The sequence below is a fragment of the Asparagus officinalis genome, chromosome 7 (genome assembly GCF_001876935.1).
Source record: "Asparagus officinalis chromosome 7, Aspof.V1, whole genome shotgun sequence".
Lineage (NCBI taxonomy): Eukaryota > Viridiplantae > Streptophyta > Magnoliopsida > Asparagales > Asparagaceae > Asparagus > Asparagus officinalis.
In genome coordinates, this window is record NC_033800.1 from 14,936,293 (window position 1) to 14,952,582 (window position 16,290).

A 16,290-nucleotide genomic window follows, 5' to 3' on the forward strand; every position below is an offset into this window, starting at 1 on the left:
CCTTGTGCACGAATGCGGTCGACCGGACCGGTCGACCGCCGCCTGTTTTTCCTAATTCTGCTGCTGATGCTGAAATTCCTTCAGAGAAGGGGTGTTTCCTGGAATTTAGAAAATTTTAAAATTCTGGGTGCATCAATCTCTAACAAATGATGTGATCTGACGAGGGGTAATGTCCGCCTAAGGGGCTGTTTGGTTGTTGTTGGTAAAGTTGTGTATTTATGACACAACTTGAAAAGTTGTTGTCCACCTCATCAATTTTACTCTTATATTTTTCTTTGTTTGTTTTTGATTCAATTGAAATCATAAAACACTTGTTTGGTTTGCAAAATGAAACTTTAATTGTTTGTTTGGAAAGTGTAAAAAGTGGTCCCTACTCAAATGATCATATTGGTTGGAATTCTTTTTTATTATTTTTTCCTAACTTTAATGTTAGCTTTCTCCTAAAATCATGTCTTTTTTTCATGAAATCACTTTACAAGCCACATCAGCATATAAAATCACTTTACACTATTTTCACAACTACAAACAAACAATTAAAAATAGTGAAAGCTGACATTGGGACCCACTTTTTTACACTTTACCTCATTTTACATGGTAAAAACATACAACCAAACAGCCCCGAAGTTACGTTCTCTCCTGTCCCTCTGTCTCCCTGTCTTCCTTGTGCGCGGGAAGTAGCGGGGAATCCGGGAGACTGTCACCGCGATTTCCACGCCCCTCCTCCATTCCATTTTCCTCCTCTTGATATATCAAATATCACAAAAAAAAAAAAGGACAAATAGTTCCCCCAAAAAATCCCCATTCTAGAGGAAGGGGACAAAAAGGACTGCAAAAATTCTACCAGAGATTAAACATGCCCACCGTCGTCAAACCCCCATTTGGTTGGTGAACCCACAGCCCAAAAAAAGAAGGGGAAATTAAAAAAAAAAAAAAAAAAAAAGCAAAAAAAAAGGGAAAATAAAAAAAAAAAAAAAAAAAAAGGCAAAAGGGGGATTTTTTTATTTTTAATTTCCCCCTGCAAACTTCATCATCATCATCCCAATCTCTCATTCTCTCTCTCTCTCTCTCTCTCTCAACCCCCTCTCTCTCCGGCGGTGCTCGCAGGTCCCTCTTAATGCCAATCAAATAAAGAGAGAGGGGGCAAATTCAAAATTTTCCCTTCAAAATGCAGAACACTTTCCTAACCACAATCCGCAGCCTCAAGCTAATCGATGGGTGCAAAGGCACCCAAGTCTACGCCGTCAAACGCCCTCCTCCTGCCTTCTCCTCCGCCGCCGCCTCCACCTCACTCCCTCCTCCCCAATCTCCGACGCCGACCTTCTCCATCCGCACGAAATCAACCCAAAACCCATCATCATCATCATCATCATCATCTCATCACCATCGACATTCTTCATCCATTATTCTAGATACCCTTTTACCTTACGGGCTTCCCTCCGCCGACCAAATCGACCCACCCATCGACCCATTTCTTCGGCCCGTCGACCCGGTCGCCGCCTTCGCCGCTTCGTTTCGTTCTGTGGACAATGTGGGCCCTGAAATGGACGGTACCCACTCGTGCAATTTGTATCTTGAGCAGATGTCGCTTGTTCGGGCTCTTCTCGATGCGAAATTGACGAGGAGGTGTTTGAGATCGGCGAGGATTCACGCCCCCGATGTGCATCATAAGGTTGTGCTGTCGGCGTGGCTGAGGTTTGAGAGGAGAGCGGATGAATTGATCAGCAATGGGCCTTCTTTGTCCCCGAAATCGCCCCTTTGTCCTTGCTCGGCGACGAGCCCGGCATTGGAATGTCCTAAAGCTGCATTGCAGCCTGGGTATTCGCCGGATTCTCCATTTGACCCGTGCCCGTGTAGAATTCCGAGAGAAGCTTCCTTTTCTGCGCCTGCGAGCTTGAAGAAGAAGAAGATTGATGATGACGATGAAGGGGATTTGTGGTTTTGTATTGGGGATGAAGAGGTGGGTTGTGTTAGGCATAGCATTGCTGCTCTTTCTCAACCACTGCGAACTTTGTTGTATGGAGATTTCGTAGAATCGAGGAGAGAGAGGATCAATTTCACGCAGAATAATATCTCGGTAAAGGGAATGAGAGCTGTCGATGTTTTTAGCAGAACTGGGTCGCTCTCAGATTTCACACCGGAGACCGTTCTGGAGCTTCTTGGGTTCGCAAATACATTTTGTTGCGAGGATTTGAAGGCGAAATGTGATGCGAAGCTTGCTGGTTTGGTTTGGAGTGTAGATGATGCTTTGCTTCTTATTGAGCATGGGCTTTATGAGACTGCACATCTTTTAGTTGCTGCTTGCTTACAAGCATTCCTTAGAGAGCTACCGAAGTCTCTGAATGATCCAGAGATTGCGAAAGTTCTTTGTACACCAGAGGGGAAATCGAGCTTAGAGGCATGTGGGCATGCCTCGTTTGCTCTGTACAATTTCTTAAGCCAAGTAGCAATGGAGGAGGACATGAAATCGAATATGACTGTAATGTTGTTAGAGAGATTGGAGGAGTGTGCGATGCCTGGGTGGCAAAGGCAATTGGCATTGCATCAATTAGGTTGTGTGATGCTTGAGAGAGGTGAATACAAAGATGCCCAAAAGTTTTTTGAGCAAGCAGTAGCTTGTGGGCATGTTTATTCTGTTATAGGGATTGCTAGGGCTAAGTTTAAGAAAGGACATAAGTATTCTGCCTATAAAATCACTAATAGGCTCATCCATGATCATGGTCCAGCTGGTTGGATGTATCAAGAACGATCCTTATATTGTTCTGGTAAGGAAAAAATGATGGATTTAAGCACCGCCACTGAATTGGATGCAACATTGCCGTATCCTTATAAGTACAAAGCGGTTGCATTGGCTGAGGAGGCTCAAATAGGTTCAGCTATTACCGAGATAAACAAAATCCTTGCTTTCAAGGTCTCAACAGATTGTTTGGAGCTTAGAGCTTGGTTCTCTTTGGTTCTTCAAAACTATGAGTCGGCATTGCAAGATATAAGGGCAATCATGACTTTGGATCCTGGATACATGATTTTTCATGGAAAGATTCCTGGTGATCAGATGATTGAGATACTTAAGCAATACGTGCAAGAGTGGGATATGGCAGATTGCTGGATGCAGCTTTATGATCGGTGGTCAGCGGTGGATGACATAGGATCACTTGCTGTTGTGCATCAGATGTTGGCTAAAGAGCCTGGGAATAGTAGTTTGAGATTTCGTCAATCTCTTCTTCTGTTAAGGTAAGGTTTTATGCAAAATACAGAACCTTGTTGGTAAAATTCTGTAATTCCTATTTATATTTTTTCCTTTAGAGATTGATACTAACTATCAACTAGGACTACAAGTAGGTGCAATCAAGAGGCAGCTGCTTTCTTGTAGATGATGTATATTGAAATTGGTCATTTAGATCATAAAATCTCTGTAATTTTAGTATTATATGTACTTTTTCTGTATTAGTGTTCAAGGGTTTGCAGTCCTAAATATGGACGATGACTGCAACTTTTAGTCAATATCATTAGACTTTAAGACCATAAATGAACTAGGATTTGGTTAATTAGATTACATATTTTGCATAAATTGTTAGGATTTTTATTTTACATTGTGGATATATGCTGGCTATATGCTGAAATTAGTGCATGTTTAATTAGGAGTGTGTTTGCAACTATGCTTAAATGTAGGTAACACAGACACTTTATTTTGGGTGTCATGTCCATGTCCGACACATGTCCGACACCGACTCTCCACGGACACTCCATGGACACTTGTTGTTCAAAGAAAAACCTGATTTCCCCCATTACTTCTACCCTAAACGAGTTTCTCTAGTACTATCAGTTTCAAAATCAATTGTTTTTTAATCGAAAACTAAAACCCATTACTTAAATAGTTGAAAAACACCCATCGTAATCCCATGCGGTCAAAACTAAACTTTTTGTTGTTAAATCTTATTCTTGGTTTGATTTAAGTTGATTCCTAATTGTCATAGATAAATAGAAAGAAACATACAAATGTTATTGGTATTTTCGTTCAATATTTGATCATGTGTGTCTGTATTATATGCCGTGTCCCCATATCCTACATTTACTAATTTGCCGATTCCCGTGTCCGTATCCATGTTCGTCTCCGTGTACGTGCTACCTAGGCTTATATCTATTTCATATGTATGCATGTATATCGGATATATGCTGATTCAGTTTCCTTTTAGTTCTAGCTCTCATTATGTTCAACCTATACGCTATCTAATGCCTGATAAATTTGAAATTTAGATTAAACTGCCAAAAGGCTGCAATGCACAGTCTCCGATTGGCTCATAACCATTCACAACATGAATATGAAAGGCTTGTTTATGAGGGCTGGATTTTGTATGACACTGGTCATAGGAAAGAAGCATTAACCAAGGCAGAGGAATCCATTGCTATTCAAAGGTCTTTCGAAGCATTTTTCCTTAAAGCTTATGCTCTAGCTGATGCAAATCTAGATCAGTCATCTTCATCTTATGTCATCCAACTCCTGGAGCAAGCTAATAGCTGTGCTTCAGACAATCTTCGAAAAGGACAAGTGAGTGTCCTGAGATATAGCTTTCAGAAAAATCATTATAATTCGGGTTAATTTCACAACCTCCCCTGCCCTCTCTGAAATTTGCGGTTTTGCACATAATTCCGCTTAACTCTTTTTATGGACCTTCTATGTGGCAAATAACTAAAGTGTCCTTCAGAGAAAGGAAAAAAACCCACAATTGCAAGGAGGTATATGTTGTTTGTAAATGACAAATGGCTAAATTGGGGTTTGGGTTTTTTTCCTCTTAAGGACATTTTAGTCATTTTCAATTACAGGTAGGGGTTCCATTGAGAAAAGTTTAACTTCAGGGGGGTTTTTAGATAAACAACTAAATTTAGGGGAGTTATCTGCAAAACCCCCTAAAGCTCAGGGGGTTTCGTGAAAGTAACCCTTATATTTCCTAGCCTTACTATTACTTACATGCAAAAATGATGCTCCTCAGGCACATAATAACATGGGCAGTGTATATGTGGACTGTGAAATGCTCGACGAGGCAGCAGAATGCTACACTAAAGCACTTGGTATTAAGCACACACGTGCTCATCAAGGTTTAGCACGGGTCTATTATCTTAAGAATGAAAAGAAAGCTGCTTATGATGAGATGACAAAGCTGATTGAGAAAGCTAAGAACAATGCCTCAGCTTATGAAAAACGTTCAGAATATTGTGAACGTGACATGGCCAAGAGTGACCTTAACGTGGCAACTAAGTTAGATCCATTGAGGACTTATCCTTATAGATACAGAGCAGCAGGTGAGCTTATTGCTTGTTCAGTTGTTGTATTTCTTTAAATTGTAATACATAAGATACAGTGCATTATATTTTTTGGGTAAATTGCGCATAGCCCCCCTCCCCCACCCCCCCTGTGTTATCGCATTTGGGAACTTATTATCTGTCAGTTTGATTTTGGTAGATAGACCTCTTGGGTGAAATTTTGACATATATTACTCCAGGGTGAAATTAATGAGTCTATCCAAGTGTAGAAAAGTTCAAAAAAAGAATCACTATGGAGTTGATTTGCCAAAATCAAACTACAGGGGTAACAATTTCCCAACTGTGAAACTACAGGGGTCTATGCGCAATTAACCCTATTTTTTTTATCATGTTATGATCACTAAGCGTCTTGAAATCACAAAGGAATCGGGTATGCTGGTCTTTTTGGTCTATACTATACAATGCTTCTCAAAGTATAAGATCAGACATATTTGGTATGACAATAGAGCTTGTCATGTCTGTTGTCTACTGACAGTTTCTTTTTACTTCCATATCATGTTTTTGGATAAGTTGAAACTTCGAATAACCTATCATAAGTTATATAAACTTACATGCCTGAGCTCTTCAAATGTGAAAAGAAAAGGTAAATAATTGCGGCTAGTGAGTAAAACCCCTGTGCTATTGTTGTTTTGAACTTGCTATCTCTCTGGTTTTATCGTTGCAGATAGACAAAGTGAGTAATCATTTTTACTCTTTTACCCTCAGGAGGTCTACTATTTGTCAACCAAAAAAAAGAACTCTTTCTCTGAGGGTAAAAGAGTCAAATAAATTCATTCAGGGGGCTATCAGCAACAAAATTAGGGGGGTAGTAACTGCAAGACGAGATAGCACAGGGACTGTATTCGCAATTAACCCAAAAGGTTACGTTCCATGAGGCTAATCTGGTCTGCATAAACTAACAATTCCCAAATATTTGTTTATGCTCCAGTTCTAATGGACGAGGGCAAGGAGGAAGAAGCCATCACCGAGCTCTCAAGGGCAATATCTTTCAAGCCAGATCTCAATCTACTCCATCTTCGTGCAGCTTTCTATGATTCAATGGGGAAAGCAGAAGCCACCCTAAGAGATTGTGAAGCAGCGCTCTGTCTTGATCCAAACCATGCTGATACTTTGGAACTCTACAACAGAGCTAAGAGTCGAGTTACTGAACAACAAAGTACATAAAGCACTGAGAATTTGGTTTAGATACACACAAATTTAGCAACTGACAATAATGATTATGGAAACAAAACAGAGATAGACAAAGGCACATGTATATAGAAGTGAACACTGTTACAGGATTTGGAGGGAGAGATGCTGCGAAGATTTGTATACATGAGATTTCAGCACGGTTAACTCCTGCAGCTGTAAAAACTGAATAGCGCTCTCTGAGGTCTACATGTTTGACTGTTTTTTGTGAAATGTAGATGCAATACAAAGTTTTTTTCATGGTGAATTGATGAGGCAGTGGCGGCCATTTTCCTCGTTTTGTTCTCTGTTTGTGTTGTGGAAAATGTAAAATGGTTCGGAAGAGTTTGTGGTTATTCGAAATAGAAAGTACCATGTAGACATCTGTTTGAGTATCTGTCTAATTTTTCAGACATGTGATTATCATAAGATGTTCTCTTTGAGACGCTTTACTATGTATGACCGAGATTGAATGCAAGGCCATTTTGCTGCAGAGAGTAAATATCTTGATCATCACATCTTCTTTTATTCGCTATTGATGGCTAAAGCAAAATATGATTAAAGGATGGCAGATACCCTGCAAAAATTTTGGGAAGCTCTTCATGAATTGCTTTTGGCTCTCATTTTCACCTTTACAACTAACATCACAAAATGATTCCATTGTACGCTGATGAGTAGTTTTTTCATTTTTTGGATAGGAGAGGAGGTTGGGAGTTGGGGAACGTTGTGGTTGGTTGTAACAATACTGAACGATGGTTGGGGTAGAAAAAAGGACTAAAAAGGAGGAAAACATGTGAGGAGGACCCACAACATTTTGGCTGTTAATGACAAAATTTATCCTTTTAAATACTGTTAGCATTAAACAAAAGATCAGCTGATTGTTGGAAAGTAGAAAAACTTGAAAGATGAAACACTTCCACGGTCATCAGCAAGAGCTCAGCATCAGAATATATCATAACGGACAAACTCTCACCAAGTTACAACCTTAAGAATATGAATGTTCAATGAGCATTCCCCATAAATATATCCCAAATGCAAGTTCTTATCAACTAAACTAAAATAATCCCGTTCTCTTTTATCGTGTCAAGGACTATCCCAAGCTTACCTTCAATCCTCTCGTTCTTCTTAGGCTCAAACGACATTGCATAGATATCAGCCTCTTTCGATCTTTCAGCAATCAACTGTCCAACTGTTCTACAAGCATCATCATCAATGAGAGAAGGCAAAGTATTCCTCAAATCTCTTGCATTGGTGCTAGCAACTGATACCACTTTGCTAGTTCCCCTGTGCACTACTTTTGCATGAATAAATCTCTTGGAGAAGAAAACATTTAGCAAGAAGGGCCTCATGTACATGTCTGTTCTTTGTTTCCATGATTTTTTGTTTGGTCTTTTTGCTGCTTCACCTCTGGATCTTCGAGTCCAAGCTGCATGAACCACGCCAACCTATGATTCAAAAGAATATATATACATAAATTAATGCAACCCAGCGATACAAGGTGCTTGTAGAGGGTTCTAGGTACCGAAGTCTGAACTTGAACCAAATTCCATATAAACCTATGTAGTTTTCACTAAAATTTTATGCGGACTATAACTTCTAAATTAAACAACAATGAAATACCTAAATATTCTAAAGGACGAAATGATTTAACTCCCCCTTTAGGTATTGTTGAAACCACTCCTATGCCCTGAAGTATCAACTTACCTATTATCCCACTTATTCTATGTGTATGGGCCTAGTATGACCACTCTGTGAGACCACAAATCAAATACTTGACACATCGGTGACATGATGGTGTTGTTTTACATTTCTTCCATCTTATGCAGTTTCAGAAAATCTCCCAGCAACTTTTCCCATACAACTTTTAACCCTTTATCCATTTTTTGGAACTGATGGACTTACTTCTCATCCTTAATCCCTTTTTTGGAATTGAACAACATTTCTGGAATTACAGAAAATGGAAGAAATGCAGAAAAAACGTTGTAACGTCACCAATCTAAGTGGCCTCATAGAATGACCATATTGGCCCCATAAACATGGTACAAGTAGGATGATAGGTAAATTGATACTTTTGGCAAGATGGTAAAAGTTCGACAGTACTTGGATGGGGGTGGGGGAGGGGGTTAGTCATTTCATCCTTTTCTAAATTACTATCAGTTAAATCAAGAAGAATATCAAGATGACAGTTATTTTTGGCAGTAGAAAAGACCGCATCACCAATGGACTATCAGATGGTGAGTCCTTCGCAGTTCTATATACCAGGATGAAGTTACTTACTTGCCTGTTGAGTGTATACTGCCATAAATGGAACATTATCGGATAGGGAAAATGCAGTCTGTCAACGTTCATAGAATAAACTGTTGGATATAATTTTTTTTAAAATAAATTTATGTGGGCCCCATGACCATAACCTTAGCCTAACATCATTTAAGAAATGAAACCTCACATGGGCGGCTAAAATGCAGGTGACAATTTTTTTCAAAAGGCGTGAGGCCCACCGAAGAAAAATTAGGACGTGGGCCCCACATGCATAGTAAAATATATTATTTTATTAGTGCATAGTGTTTTCCCAAACACTATACATAAACCTCAAATCCTTAAGAAAATTTCATTCCAAAATCAACAATCAATATATACAGATATAAAACAGCAAAAACCGAACAGAAAATTAAAGGGCAGTAATTTAAAATTTTCCAACTCAGCTGCTGTGCGTTTGTAAAACGTTGTGTTTAAAACATTATTTGGCCTACTCCGGTGCAAGGATTCCAAGGTCAAATTGCTTTCAGGAACAGCGGTCCAGTACTCTGGTGTACACCGACCCAGTACTGTTAAGATCTCCTCGATCTATAAGGCTAATATCTCCTCGATCTATCAGGCAAAAGATCTCCTTGATCTATCAGGCAAAAGATCTCCTTGATCTATCAGGCAAAAGATCTCCTCGATCTATCAGGCAAAATTCCTATAAGCACCAGCTATTTTACAATCTATATCTGTATATATTGATTGTTGTTTTTGGAATAAAATTTTCTTAAGGATTTGAGGTCTATTTATAGTGTTTGGGAAAACACTATGTACTAATAAAATAATATATTTTACTATGCATATGGGGCTCACGTCCTAATTTTTCTTCGGTGGGCTCACGTCTTTTGAAAAAAATTATCACCTGCATTTTAGCCGCCCATGTGAGGTTTCATTTTTTAAATGATATTAGGCTAAGGTCATGGTCATGAGGCCCACATAAATTTATTTTTAAAAAAATTATATCCAACAATCCCCCACAAGTTTTTTAAACTAGGGTCATGTAACGGTGCCGTTGTTTGAATCGTTGTGCGTAAGGAAGATGTCGTAAGGACTTGAATCCCCTTTAGACCAACTGAATAAAAGATAGGTGCATAGTGTCGCAGAGACTTGAACCAGCACATATCTAAAAATCCAGCGATCACACAAGATCAAACTTATCTGTGGTAGTTTTTACTTTGAACCACATTTGTCTTTGTCTTTGCCTTTGCATTTGCCTTGCCTTTGTCTTTGCACATTTATGGCCGTGTGCATGTCCTAGTTTCTGCTAGGGTTTTAGGTATCTTTCCACAAGACACCATAAGAGACGACCAAATCTTCACCCATACATAAGTGAGTTTTTTAGGCATGTTTCCTATCAAACATCCCGCATCCGAAATGTTTTGAACTCATTAAGGCTTAAGAGTCATCCTCTCTTATGATAGGATTCTAGGTGAGTCATTTAGGTGTGTTTCCTATCTAACACCCCACATCCGAAATGCTTTGGACTCATTAAGACTTAACAGCCATCCCCTTTACATGATAGAATTCTAGGTGAAAAGATCAAAATTTTACTTGGGTAGTTCAGCCAGGTAAGGATAGTATTAGAGGTTGATCAAAGATCAATTAAGTACCTCGTTCCTTACGGAACGCGTTACGCAACCCCTAAACATTGCCTTAGACACCCACTAATCCAAGAAAACTTGAACCATTTCACTTGTAAATCTTACTTGACTTTTGAACCATTTATCTTGTCATTAGTAGCATAAGCTTTGAACTAATAACTAGATGTAAATGGTAAATATTTGTAAGACTCACCAAACTTTACAAATCTTACTTGACTTTTGAACCAATTATCTTATTATTAGTAGCATAAGCTTTGAACTAATAATTTAATAAACATGGTAAATATTTGTAAAACTTACAAAAATTTGAGACCCAATCCAGCAGACGTCCTTTCGACTATGTCTTTTTTCAGACCCTTAGTCAAAAGATCAGTCACATTCTCTGAAGATCGGACGTCAATCACAGAGATGACTCCTTGACAAATGAGCTCTCTCAAATAACCATGCTTCAGACGAATGGTCCGCTTCTTTCCATTGAACATCGAGTTTGCTGCCACAGCACTCGCCGCTTGATTATCACAATAGATAGTAATTGCACCTTGCAATTTCGTCAATGGAAGGTCTCGGAGAATACAACTGAGCCACTCAGCTTCATCTTCTGTAACACAAGAGTGCGAAGAATTCAGATTCCATCGATGACTGTGCAATCATGGTCTGCTTCTTAGACTTTCACGAGACGACAGCTCCACCCATGGTGAAGACAAAACCTCCAGTAGATCTGCACTCATCTGGTTTTGAGCACCAGCTCGCATCTGAATAACATTCGATTACACCCGGATATCCAGTGTAGAATAAACCCAGACCTGTAGTTCCTTTTAAGTATCTTATCAATCTCTGGACAGCATCCCAATGAAGCTTTCCAGGATTACTTGTGAACATACTAAGCATTCCTACAGCGAATGCTATATCTAGCCTTGTGCAGCTCATCGCGTACATAGGACTCCCAATGATCTTTGAGTACCTTAGCTGATCTACTGGTTTTCTAGTGTTTGGTCGAAGCTTCTTGTTGTAATCATACGGCACTGACAGTTCTGACAGGTCATAGAACCATACTTTCTTAGCATGCTCTCGACATAGTGAGATTGAGATAATCCAATACTCTCTTCAGAGTATATGATTTTGATTCCGAGAATCACGTCCGCAGTTCCAAGGTCCTTCATGCTGAACTGTGTTGAAAGAAATTTCTTGATAGATATTACTATCTCCAAATCACTCCCGATGATAAGCATATCATCCACATAGAGGCAGATGATCACCATCTTTCCTTCAGCGACCTTGATGTATAGGTACTTGTCAGATTCACTGACTTGATACCCATTGTTGCGAACAATGTCATCGAACTTCTCATGCCAGAGTTTTGGTACCTGCTTAAGTCCATATAATGACTTAACAAGTTTACAAACCTTACCAGCCAGAGAATCAAGTCCTTCTGGTTTCTCCATGTCGATCTCTTCTGTGAGATCTCCATTGAGAAAGACAATCTTCACATCCATCTGATGTATGACGAACCTTTTAATCACCGCCCATGCGATAAGCACTCTGATGGTAGTGATCCTGCAAACTGGTGCATAAATATCAAAGAAGTCTATACCTTCTTTCTGAGAGAATTCTTTCGTCACCAGTTTTGCTTTGTACTTTTCAATAGTACCATCAGGACGGAACTTCTTCTTGAAGATCCACTTGCAACTGATAAGCCTTTCACCTTCAGGTACATCTACCAGCTCCCAAGTGTGATTTTGGATCAATAAATCCATCTCATCATCTATAGCTTCTTTCCACATAAGAACGTCTGTTGACTGCATTGCTTCTTAAAAAGTCTGTGGATCTCCTTCCACATTATACGTGATGAAGTCATCTCTAAAATCTTTCTGTCTTCTGACACGTTTGGAAGATGGTTCGATAACTCTTTCATCATTGACTGGCTCCTCTTGTGCATTTGATGTATTAGCATTCTCTGCTATATCTTTGAGCAATAAGCCTTTATGTTTGATAAACTTATCCTCAAAGAATTCTGTATCCCGAGCTTCAATGATGGAGTTGGTTCCAAGGTCTAGGAACCTGCACGCATTGCTATCTCCAGCAAAACCAAGAAACACACATCTGTTTGCCTTTGGTCCGAGCTTAGACCTTCTGATATCTGGAATTCGAACATATGCAAGACACCCCCACACTTTGAGGCTATCCAAAGAATCTGGATATCCTAACCATAACTGATGAGGAGTACTATCAGTTTTGGAATAGGGTACTCTGTTCAGAATCCAATTTATCATTAGCAAAGTCTCTCCCCAATAGCAGGTAGGTAGACCAGATATGATTAGCATCGAATTCACCATCTCGATCAATGTGCGATTCTTTCTTTCTGCAATCCCATTAGATTGCGGAGAATATGGAGCAGTAGTTTCTGCAATGATTCCATGCTCCTTGAAGTATGCTTCTGATTCCTTAGATCGGTACTCTCCTCATCTGTCGCTCCTGAGTCTTTTCACCTGAAGTCTAAGTTGCTTCTCCACTCGAGTCCGAAACTCGACAAATTTGCTGAAGGCTTCATCTTTAGATTTCAGCAGTTAAACGTGGCAGAAGGGAGAATGATCGTCGATGAAGGTGATGAAGTACTTCTTGCCTCCACGAGTGACGAAGCTTTTGAAATCACAAGTATCTGAATGAATCAGATCCAACAGTTTGGTACTCCTCGTGACACTTGAAAATGTCTTCCTCGTCAGTTTTGCTTGCGCGCAAACTTCACACTTCTCAGGTTTGTTACCCCCACATTTTGAAAGTAATCCTAACTTCTTCATGCTGGATAATTTTCTATAATTTACATGTCCCAACCTATTGTGCCATAACACAGAGGAGTAAGCAGAAGAGGATACTTCATTTACAATGGGGTTGGATGCACTCGTACTGATTCATAACACAGAGGAGTAAGCAGAAGAGGATACTTCATTTACAATGGGGTTGGATGCACTCGTACTGATTTTATACATGCCATCAGTACGATATGCATTTCACTTCATTTACAATGGGGTTGGATGCACTCGTACTGATTTTATACATGCCATCAGTACGATATGCATTTTCAAAATACATTTTCTTGAAGGATAATACAGCCTTTCTTCTTTGAAAATCCAGTCTCATGCCTGCATCACACAGCATGCTTCAAGAGACTAAGTTTTTGGCAATTGAGGGAACATATTTCACATCCTTCAATGTGAGAGTCTTTCCTGAAAAAAGATTCAACACCACAGTCCCAGTTCCAAGAACAAGAATCATAGAACGATCAGCCAGTAGAAGGGCTGAAATAAATGCATACCTCGAGAATTGAGTCTGCCTATCACTTCCTCTTCGCGTGAATATGGATATAAGTATCAGATACAATATACAGATACAATATGTAAAATTTCTCTATACGCTTTCGTTGTTTCAGTTATTGCTCTTTCTCATTCATACCAAATCCACCACCAACCTCTTAGCTGACTAAAGTTCACCAAAGTCGCCTTTTTCCTCTGCCACCACTAGCACCACTATCCTCAGTTGTTGCCATAGTCTGATGTCGGAATTAAAGAATGACATTGGAGGAGAGGGAGCGAAGCAAGAGAGGAGGGGTTCTCTCACTGTCAAACGGAATCCATCTTTAGGTACATAAGTTATAACCAAACATGATATGGTTTTTATGCCCAAATAGTTCAAACAATTTATCTAGGTTTGTGTGTGCGCACGTGCGTGTGTTATTTTAGCAAAAACAGACTCAATAAGTACCCATATGCCTTCCTACTGCCCACCCGTATCAGGTTCATTTGAGTACACACTGGATTCTTATGGTACATACAAAACCAAAAGCAAATCTTGTACAAACCCAGACACCAAATTGGAGATATATCAAATCTGGATGAAGGTCCAGTTTGGCGAATCCATATATTAGACGACAAGGATGTAAGCCAAATTGAAAATTGATGTTGGCCAAAAGAAATTACGAAGGATTCTCATGGGAAACATGCCAATGTAAAGTTTTCCTCCAAAATGAGCTTGATGAATAATTTGGGTAGATAACACAAATGAACACTTGAAAAGCTGAAATTTTGAACTCTTTGTTCATTTAATGCAATGCTTAGCTCTTGGAAAAAAGGAGAAGAATCGAAAAGAACCTTAAGTTAGCTAGCTACCCATAGTTGAAATAATCTGAGGGTTAGAGTTGAGTCTGACATCTGGTTCTTAAATTGATTACTTTGAGGTGTAAATCACATATGATTAGCTATTTGCTATGTATAAGCATTATGTTTTAGGTTTGCATAATGCCTTGATTGTTACCTTAGTTTGAATCTGCACTGTGATTTCTCATGGTTAAAACATCATCATACTCCTATCAAACAAAATGAAGAATCTTAAGCAAGAAACTATTGTGTACACTCGTTTTGTGAGCTAAGCTATGTAGACTGTTCTACTCTTCAGTGGGTGTAACGTGGAAAATTTATCTCAGTGGGTGTAACGTGGAAATTTTAGGATAAAGTCATATTGTTTCTCATACATATGTTTTAGTAGAGGCATTATTGTAGAGAGTACAGAAGACAATTTCCAATGCCTACGTCTAAAAGGGCATACTGCAAATGGCTTCTGAGGAAAAATTATATACCAATAAGCCCTTCAAAACTAAAATTAATATATTCCAAATGAACACTCAACTCTCTGCGATTTAAAGAAGAGAAGCTAATTTCTGTATTCCCCACTTTTTAATAGATCGCTCGTCACCGTAAATAGCAAAGAAGCATGAAGCATCCTTTATGATTCAATCTAAAAGGACACCACAATCGCATGTAATGCATTCCGTAAAAATACTCAAAATTTGCTCCCTCATCACCAATTTTAGCTAAATAGTGCCGAGAAACCCTTTTTGATCTTCAAAGACCCTGCATAACCTCTAATTTTTCTCCTAAGCATCAATAAAATTTCCGAAAACTTCTCTAGTTCCTCCAACTCAAGAACTTCTGAAAAAAAATGTTAGATCTTTAAGTAAGTAGACAACCAGCAGTGGAAATTCTCATCCTGTCTTAACATTCAGTACAAAATCTAAAGTGGTTATATCCAAAACCCCTCAAACTTCATTCCTCCTAAAAAAAAATCCAATATTTGCGCACAAAATTGAGAAAAATTAAACTAACCTGGCGATTGGGTAGTGAAGTTGAGGAAGAGGTATTGAGGAGATCCTTTGAGGAGAGCTTTATAATTGGAATCGAAGAAGACCAAGAGAGAGAAGAAGGTGATTTTGATGAGGATGCCTTTGAGAACGATGAGGAGAGAGGATAATAGCAGCAGCTAATGGACGAAGAAGAGCACGAGGCCGCCATTGGAGAGGGCTTGAGATTCCGCTGGGATTCTTTACGAGTACTGAAGATAGACGAGATGAAGAAAAAGCCATTATTTCCTCTATTTTTGCATATATATATACCCCCCAAATCGTTCATATTAGCAAATCTACCCCTCAGTCTTGATATTTCCAACATTATTCTCCAATTCTCTCACATTAATTTTTTCTACCCCTCCCATTCGATAGTTTAAATTTTTTTTTATGGAATATCAATTTTATAGTTTAAAAATAGGAAATTATTACAAACCTATTGAAAATAATTGGAATGTTTGACATTGCATTGTTTAAAAACCAACATTAAAAAGTTATATGGTAAGAATAATAGCATAGAGAGATATATGTAAAAGTGTCCGTAGGGCTGTCCATCCGGGCCGGGCCGGGTCGTTGAAATGAAATGACATAAATTACAAGTACAAAAAATGATAAAAATAACTTCTTTATTAATAATCGGTAAATCCTTTACAAGTATAAATTTATTTCGAAATTCGTCGCATCACAATAGATGAGTACATCCCAACTAGGTTGGCACCTACTCACCCATATCAC

General features: G+C 39.0%; 2 protein-coding genes across 2 annotated transcripts; one reads left to right on the forward strand and one right to left on the reverse strand.

Annotated features, from left to right (window-relative positions):
* Nucleotides 1,025-6,942, forward strand: LOC109849486 (ethylene-overproduction protein 1). The gene is made up of 4 exons (XM_020419328.1): nt 1,025-3,228; nt 4,252-4,543; nt 4,986-5,295; nt 6,245-6,942. Exons 1-4 carry the CDS (start codon nt 1,166-1,168, stop codon nt 6,478-6,480), a joined length of 2,901 nt encoding a protein of 966 aa, XP_020274917.1. The 5' UTR covers nt 1,025-1,165; the 3' UTR covers nt 6,481-6,942.
* LOC109850121 (50S ribosomal protein L18) lies at nt 7,405-15,784 on the reverse strand. The gene is made up of 2 exons (XM_020420046.1): nt 15,539-15,784; nt 7,405-7,928 (listed from the first exon to the last, which is right to left on the reverse strand). The coding sequence occupies exons 1-2, from the start codon at nt 15,722-15,724 to the stop codon at nt 7,533-7,535; spliced, it is 582 nt and encodes a 193-aa protein (XP_020275635.1). The 5' UTR covers nt 15,725-15,784; the 3' UTR covers nt 7,405-7,532.